General features: G+C 52.8%; 1 protein-coding gene across 6 annotated transcripts; it reads right to left on the bottom strand.

Moving 5' to 3' along the window:
- Window positions 1–2,397: 2,397 nt before the first annotated feature.
- On the bottom strand, window positions 2,398–8,347 carry RFX5 (regulatory factor X5). 6 transcript variants are annotated; one of them, XM_008264047.4, is made up of 11 exons: window positions 8,170–8,241; window positions 7,489–7,546; window positions 7,227–7,355; window positions 6,976–7,009; window positions 6,687–6,769; window positions 6,351–6,470; window positions 6,049–6,168; window positions 5,843–5,924; window positions 5,354–5,555; window positions 5,047–5,147; window positions 2,398–4,897 (listed from the first exon to the last, which is right to left on the bottom strand). In XM_008264047.4, the coding sequence occupies exons 3-11, from the start codon at window positions 7,340–7,342 to the stop codon at window positions 3,908–3,910; spliced, it is 1,848 nt and encodes a 615-aa protein (XP_008262269.3). In that variant the 5' UTR covers window positions 7,343–7,355; window positions 7,489–7,546; window positions 8,170–8,241; the 3' UTR covers window positions 2,398–3,907. The 6 variants fall into 6 exon arrangements, with proteins under 6 accessions (XP_008262269.3, XP_069932809.1, XP_008262268.3 ...); XM_070076708.1 differs by having other exon boundaries at window positions 7,489–7,591; window positions 8,170–8,203; XM_008264046.4 differs by lacking the exon at window positions 7,489–7,546 and having other exon boundaries at window positions 8,170–8,347.
- Window positions 8,348–8,437: the final 90 nt, after the last annotated feature.

The following is an 8,437-nucleotide window of genomic DNA, read 5'->3' as shown; positions in this document are numbered from 1 at the left end:
CGCCACCATCAGCGTTGTGAAGAGTCTAACCCTTGGCCAGAGGAAGTGTTTGGCATAGCAGCTGAGACAGGCTTTGGATGTGTGCACCTCACCTCACCTCAGAGTCTAGCTTTAAGTCTCAGCTCTGCTCCAGTTCCAGCTTCCTGCTAGGAGACAGCAGATAAGGGCTCAAGTACTTGGGTCCTGGCCTCCCACTATGGAAACCTGGATTGAGTTCCTGGCCCCTGGCTTGAGTCTGGTACAGCCCTGGCTGTCGCAGGCATTTGGATGGTGACCCAGTGGATGGGAATGCTCTGTCTCTCTGTGCCCTTCAAACAAACTTGGGTCTAGCCCAGGAAAGTATGGAAAGGTCTGACTCTTGAAGGGGCTAACACAGTCTCAGGTCAGAAGGACCCTGGCAGAAGCAGAGGGAAGTACCCTTGGTTTAGGTCCCAGCAATTTCCTGACATTCAGTTTAACAAAGTAATGAGTTCAAAATACACAAGCTACTATGGGCAGGAGTCAGCAGAAAAGAGATTTAGTCACAGAATATAAAATAATACTCCTGACAAATTTCAAAGAAATTCGGCAACATAAGGGTGGGTGTTGTTGGTGCAGCAGCTTAAGCTGCTGCTTGGGACTCTTGCATCCCACATGGGAGTACTGGTTCAGGTCCTGCTACCTCCACTTCTGATCCAGCTTTCTGCTAACACATCCTGGGAGGTGGGCCCCTGCCACCGATGTGGGAGACCCAGATGGAGTTCTGGGCTCCTGACCCAGCCCTGGCTGTTGGAGATGTTTGGGGAGTGAACCACCAGGTGGAAGATCTCTGTCTTTCTGTTGCTCTACCTTTCAAATAATTGAAAATAAATAAACATTAAAAAAAATCAGGGTGGGTGCAGCATTGTGGTACAGTAGATAAAAGCTGCCACCTATGAAGCTGGTATCCCCTGTAGGGGCTGGTTTGTCTCCTAGCTGTTCTGCTTCTGACTCAGTTCCCTGCTGGTGGCCTGGGAAGAGCAGTAGAGGATGATGGCCCGAATGTTTGGGCCCCTGACATCCATATGGGAGACCTGGATGAAGCTCCTGGCTCCTGGCTATGACCTGGCCCAGCCCTAGCTATTGTGACCATCTGGGGAGGGAACCAGCAGATGGAGGATCTCTCTCTCTCTGTCCTTCTCTCTAATTCTGACTTTCAAATTAGTAAATAAATCTTTCTAAAAAATGGTATAATAGATACCACATTGAATACAAATAAATTTAAAATCACTATCAAAAAGATAATTTTTAAAATCTCCAGACAGTTATAAAACTTTTCTAAATTTATGAGTTAAAAATGCCACAAGGGTAAATTCAAATATTTTTAGGATAATTAAAACATTGTACAATACATAAAAAATTCTAGAATATAAAGAAGGTTCTTGAAAATTTAAAATATGAAAGAAGACAGCTTGCAAATTAAACATAAAGAATGCAGAATTGATACTAAAGATAAAATCCATAATTAATGAGGTGGAAAAAAACACATAAGGGAGAGGATCAACAAAGCCCAAAATAGTATCTGAAAATACACAAGTAAAATAAACAAATTTCTGGTAAAATGGCTCAAAGAATAAAAAAGAGAAAGCACAAGTAAACAGTAGGAATGAAAAGTATGACTACCCAGAGAGCAGAGGTAAAAAAGAAAATAAATATATGGACTTCATGTAAAGAAACAAAGAAAAACCATGACGCCAGAATCCTAAAGAAGCACTTTACCTAAACTGACTCAGGAAGAAACAGAAAGCCCAAACAGTCCACGATTTAAAGAAATTTTAACAAATTAATTACAAAAGCTTCCACAAAGAAACACTGAGCTCAGGTAGCTTTGCCAAACTCAAGTGTTTTACCAAACTTTCACAGGACACTTCATTTTAATCTCATCCCATCTCTTCCAGAGAAGCCAAGAGGAATCTGCCACTCAGAAGGTGTAAGGACCAAAAGAACCTTACAGAAACCTCTTTAGAAATCCTACTGAGCACAAAGGCACTAACATACCCAAGAATGTTCATAGCAGCATTGTCCATAACAGCCAAGCACTGGGAGCGGCCCAGATATCCAGTGGTAGGTGCATGGATAACTTGTGGCTCATGTACTTGGTGGAGCAGTATACAGATGAAAAGAATGAAGCACAGCTTTCAGTAACAACGTGAATGAATCTTAGAAACAATGTAGAGAGAAAAATGCAAACTGTAGGGGACAGTTAAGAGTATAATGTTCTTGTAAAGCTAAAAAAACAAGTGATGCTAAGTACATTTTAAAAGAATATATACATATGTGATAATATATATAGCAGTTAATAAACAAAAAATTAAGGACAGCGGTTACCTCTAAGAAGAGGCATGGGGATAGGATAGGGAGGAACGCAAATAAACTCAATGGTATTTCTAATGCTTTAATGTGTAAATTGAGTGATGAGCCATAGGTACTCATTTTATTATGCTTTATAATTTATACACATTACATATTCTTTATAGATATCAAATATTACATATTATAATTTAAAAAACTTTGCTGTGGTGGAAATTCATGAAGTCTCCCTGAAAGAAAAATCTGTATTTCTTGGGAAGAACCAAGATTCCCTGACAGAAGCTACCCTATGTAGAAGACGAAGTGGGTCCTCAATAAGTATCGGTTCACTGCTTTCCCCAAGGATACACCTGGTGGGGGGCTGGATTCCCTTCCCATCGGTGCTCCCTGAGGTGCAGAACTGTCTCCTTCCATATACTCCTAGTCCAAAGCCCACTTGCTGGCCAAGTCCTGTTACATGTGTGACAGGATACTGACACCTGGTGGAAACACAATGAATTTAGCAAAATGACTAGTTGGTCAAAGTGGCAATAGGGTGAAAGGTAAGGGAAGCAGGAATGTGGTGAATGTGAAAATTCTGAATGCAGAAAAGGAGGGAGCTCCATTTCTGAGATGTAGGTGAAAAGAGATTGTCATCTCAAGGAGACTGAAGAGAGTCCCTCAAGGACAGCGAACGCCTGCTCCTGCCTTCTGAGACCAGAACAAGAGGCGAGGTTACAGCTGCAGGAAGGGAAGCGCAGCCCTGAGGGCGAAGGGAAGCAGGTGCTCACCTCAGCCTAGCAAGCTAGCACTTGTACCTCCTGGGAGTAGCTGGGGGGCCGCTGCTTCCCTGTAACTGCCCCAAGTTCCCACTCAGGCCATCTGCATACTTCTCAGGAGGCTGCGCCCCCTTTCCCTAAAGGAGCAGTCCACATTATAAAACAGGCCGATTCGCACACATCGTGGCTGCAGTGATTGCTCAGCTGTGGCGTGTGACCCATGTGCAGGGCTTTTTGCTAGGACTAGAGGGAACAAAGAAGCCTTCTCCTTTTTTGGTTGACATGGAGGGAATATGTAATCCTGGGAGTACTGGCAGCCACAAGGTAGCTACAGAAAGAGCAGTGAGAAAACAAATCAGGTATTTAGGGACACGGTCAGCCACTGAATCAAACGTCACTTGGAGCCAGCACTCCCTCTGGCCTTTCCAGGTACGTGAGCCAGTAAGTCTTTTTTTTTTTTTCTTAACTTTTATTTTAACCCAGTTTGAGTTAGGTTTTCTGTGATTTAAAACCAGAAGATGCCCTAACCTATACATTCATTATACTTACCCATCCCTATCTTCCCACAGGATAGCACAGGGGTCCAGGTAAGAGGTCACTATGGATTTATTGGTTACACTATAAAGTCAAGGTTTTGAGCTGGGAAGGCCAGAGGTGGCAGCCAGGCAGTGTGTGAGACTGGGTGATGCCGCTGTCCATGAGAGGAGAATGGACTCCCTTCAGGGCAGAGCAGCCACACGAGAAGCAAGTGCAGAGAAGGGCCTCTACCAGGCGGACAGGCAGAGCTCACGGAAGGACAGGAACTCCTCCCCGCACAGCCGTCATGGGGGTGCCTCTTTGGGGTCTTTACGCTCACGGGCCAGGGAGGCTTGGAGCCCGTGCCCCCTGAAGTCTTTAGTGCCCTGTGCGGCGGTGCCTGCTTCTGCCTTCCCCAGCTGAAGAGCCTCCTTTTGGCTCCTGCTGCCCTTGATGACACTGACCTTTGGGGCAGCGAGGGGAGTTTTTTCTTCCGCTTCTTTGGCATGCCGAGAGCTGGGGCCCCTTCCTGCTCTGGACACAGTGCCATCTTCCTGACCGGGGGCAAGCGCTGCGCGCTTCTCGGCCCCTCCCCCTGGCCCCGGCCTCTCTGACCCTGACCCTGCCACGAAGCTGCTTTCCCTTTGGGAGCCCCACGTTTCCCACGGTGACGCCGAGGCCTGGGCAGAGTCCACGGCAGCTGCTGACTTGTCGGGGGTCGAATTCCTTTCCCCACTTCCACCTGACTTCTTCCGAGGGCGCCCCCGCTTCCTTCTGGCATCGCTTGCTGTATCCTCCATATCCTGCTTTGCTGCTTTAGCTGGTGGGTCCTGCCCACTGGCCTCACTCACGGGTACCTCAGCTGTCCTCTTGCCACTCTTGTCATGGGCTCCGGGGTCACCATGACCCATGACTACCTCTCTGTGCTCTGTGCCCCAGGCCTGAGTGAGTCCCACGGAAGGAGCCTGTCCAGGCCCAGGCGCGGGCAGAGCAGGAACAGCTGGCAAGATCATATTAATGATGGGCACAGCTGCCTGGGGTCCCCCAGGCCTACTGGGCAGGGGCAGTGTAGCCACTTTCAGGGTGCCTGAAGGAAGCTTGGGGGCCAGGATGGGCGAAGAGACTCGGATTGGAGGAATAAGTGAGCGAGGGGCCCGGGGAAGGAGCATAGGCAGCCGGGCCACCAGGGCATTAACCTGAGGGTTATTGGCTGCTGGGGCCGAGCTCTCAACTACATTCTTCTTCCGCTCTCCACGTCCCGCAGCCCCAGCCCGGGCTTCCAGCTCCTTGGGAGGCTAAAAAGAGAAAACAAGATCATGGTAAGGCACGAAGACTGAATAGCAGAGCCAACACGGGTGGGTGCTGGAAGCAAACATGGGTTGCAGCCTCCAGGGGAAGGGTATGCCAAGCCTCCAGCCCCTGGAAGCCCCATCCATCGCCTCACCTGGGCTGCTTTCTCTGGTTTCTTATGGCCTCCACTCTCCAGGTGCTCTACACCATTCTTGGACTTCGAAGACCGTTCCCTAGGGGCATGCTCCTCTTCTTCTGCACAGGTGCCAGAAGAGGGAGTAAAGTGAGGGTGAGGAGAAGGCCGAGGGCTGGAGGAGTGACAGGGAGAGACGTGGCCAAGAGGGAGCTCTGAAGCATGTCTTAGGAGGGTGGCCGGGAACAGAAGGCAAGGCCAAGGTGTCACTAATGTAGCGTGTGGGCGGGCCTTTGGCATTGGGAGCGGGAAGGGAGGGTCCACCCACCAGCAAGCCCCATGGCCTTAAGCACATGGGCGTGAGCAGACCGGGCAGAGATGAGATGCTGCTGCAGCAGGAAGCGGGCGACCTCCACGATGGAACTGAAGGAGCGTTTCAGGATTCGTTCAGCCCAGTCACAGGTCAGGGCGCAGGCTGCCTCCACCAGCTCATCTCGAGGTGCAGGGGTGACTTCTGGGCCCATTTCCGGCTATGGTTAGGAAGGACACAGCCATCACACTCCAGGTGTGACCAGGTGACCCTTGCCCCCTCTCTGACGTTACTCTTGGCCAAGCTGAGACCTGAGTAGCCTTTACCTATCCCATCCCAGAAACCCACAGATCCTCCTCATGCTCTGCCTCAACCAGAAGGCAGGCAGAAGGTACTAGAAGCTGTGCACATAATGGCCCATGCCGTGTTAGCTCTCAAAGCACGCCCCAAGTCCTCAGACTTTCCACCAAGGAGAGAACAGAGCTGGAGGGTCATTTTGTTACTTACGGTCTCAAAACCCTTAAGGTCGAGCCCAGGCAGGGGTGGCATGGACACCAAGGTCTTTCTTCGTATGCCACTGTAGCAGTATCTGATGCAAGTTAAGGTGCAGCCAACGCCTGGTGCGCCTGAAGCCCCTTAGCCAAGTTGGGCTGTTCCCAGGCCCGGTTCTCCTCCCCAGCTGCTCCAGGCCCAACCTCTCCAGTCAAGGATACTTGGACTGGCCCCGGCCACCAAGCCTTCGGGCCTTGATGTCAGGGAAGATCTCTCGGATGATTTTGCCAAAGTTGGCTGTGCTGAGCGGGCGGCAACAGGCAAGACTCTCACAGTACTTCCTGAGCAAGTGGGGGGCAGAGTGGGAAGACACTCAGAGAAGGAGGCTGCGGGTAGGCTCAGAGGGTTCCTGGGAACCCTTTAGGAAGCCAGGGTCCCTGGGAACCCTATCAGGGCAAGGAGCTCTCCAGGGGAGGGGCCAGTCCTGTGCCCAGCAGCATACCCCCCCTTCCCCTCCACCCACCGATAGGCATCATAAACACTTTGCTTGGGCAGACAGGTGTCCGTGTGCTCCTCCAGGTGGTTGCGGATCCACCTATAGGCATACATGTACTCCTCATTGCTGAGCGTGCTGGGCTCCGAGCTGCAGGAGAAGGAAAAGGGACAGGCATGACTGAGAACCCAGCACTCAACGCTGGCTCTCCCCAGACGACGACTTCAGTAGTCTGGATCCAATCAGTTCAGCCGGGATCCACCTTTCCCTGGTACCAAGCCCTTGATCGGGGACAAAAGTTAGGAGCCTTCCTGTCCCAGTGAGCCTCTCTCACTAAAGAATCGAAAACCCTACCCCCAAGCCTACCTTTTGTCTCCGGTGCTGGGCCCTGAGGGCAGCTGAAGGTAGAGATAGAGCTTGTCGTTGTCTGAGAATTTCTGTACATCTTGCTGGGGGTGGGGTCGGGGGTGACAGAGGCAGGAGAAATAATAAGGCCAAGCTGGACCTGATAGAGGACCCTCTACCCCTCACCACAATGCCTAGTTGGCTTAGGGGTAGGACCGCAAAGACACCTCACTTTCAAGAATTCACTTGAGGCTGGGAGCCTGCTGCCCACCAACACCAGCTCGCTACTGCCCAGCCCCAACACACTTACCAGGATTCCTTCCACTTTGTTTTGCACGGCCTTGCTGTAGGGAAGAGAGGAAAATGCTGGAGGTCACCCGTGAGGTTTTCCCCCACCCCTCTGTCAGCTTGCTGGGAAGGGAAGAGAACTCAGACACCTCGCAGGTGCTGGACAATCGCTCCCAGAGGCAAGAACCTCGCTTGTCCTGCTCAGGGGCACTTGGGGAAAGCCAGATGGTTCTCCAGCCTGGTCTACAACGGGGTTTGGAGATGGGTACTTACGAAATGGTACCTCGGAGCCTCTGGAGAAGGGTGGTAGGCTCCCCAGCCTCAGCTCCACCTGTGGAGGCCCGGCCCCCAGTCTTGGGGCTCTTGGCATCCGGCTCATCTTCAGCCATGCCGGCATGAGGGCTGGGGCGACAGGGGGGAGAGGGTGGTGAGACTGAACCCCTGTTGGCCAGCCCTTGCCCTGGACACCCCCAGGGCGCTCCTGATCTCAACAAAACCCGCAGATCCCCCTGATGGTCTTTCCCTCACCACCTACCTGGCCTTCTCCGAAAATTAGAAATCAATCCATGGCTTCGCCAGGCCCATCTACGTACCTAAAGAGAACTCCATGCTGTCTGCACCCACCTCTCTCAAGTCTCCTAAACCCAGGAGGCCGTACGGGAAGAGGCAGGGGGATTGGGAGCTGCCGTTAGAAAGACACTGTCATTTCTGCCTCTCACCCCAACCTGGCCTCCTCTCCCTCAAAAGCAACGAGGACCACTAAACAAAGTTCCCTGTTTCTCTCTTGGATACGCTCCTCACCAGCGCGTCGGCTCGGGAGGTCGGAAAGAATCCGGCCGTCCTCTGGCCTTGCGGGCTTGAAAACCAACTGGGCCCGGGTTTCCATGACTCAACCTCGCCACGGCCCGGCTGCCGCTCCCCCGGCCCCGGCGTCCTCTCCCCTAGCCTCGCGGCTCGCGGCGCGCCCCCCACCGCCCGCCCGGCCGCCGCGCCCCGGGCCCCAGCAGCGGCCGGGCGGGGGGCGCAGGGCCGCGGAACTCGGGGGCCGGCCGCGGGAAACCCGGGTCCGCGGCACGTGCAGAGGGGCGAAGAAGCTGTTGGAAACACAGCCCGGATCTCTTCCAGCTCTGCTCCCGGCTCACGTCGCCCCTCCCCAGCCCCGGGCCGGCGCCTGCCAACACGCGCCACGATAAAGGTGAGGAGAAAGAGAAACTACCTCGCAGCCACCTTCACTCCAGCCCAGCCCCGCGGTCCCGGCCCGGCGGGCTCGTGCGTTGCTTTATTTTCCTTTTTCTGAATGGTCGCGGCGGCCGCGATCTGCCTAGATACACGGGCGGCCTGCTCCGTCATTGGCCGTCGCTGCCGCCCGGAGACAGGGGGCGCAGGGCGCGCGCCGGTGGCAGCCGAAGTCTGCCTGGCAACAGAATCTGATTGGTCAGCAGGGGAGGGAAAATCCAAAGTTGGGCTTATTTGAGTCAAGAGGG

This window comes from Oryctolagus cuniculus, chromosome 7 (genome assembly GCF_964237555.1).
Source record: "Oryctolagus cuniculus chromosome 7, mOryCun1.1, whole genome shotgun sequence".
NCBI classification, from domain to species: Eukaryota; Metazoa; Chordata; class Mammalia; order Lagomorpha; family Leporidae; genus Oryctolagus; species Oryctolagus cuniculus.
The sequence above is the reverse complement of the archived record's forward strand: the minus strand, read 5'-3'. Positions and strand labels throughout refer to the sequence as shown.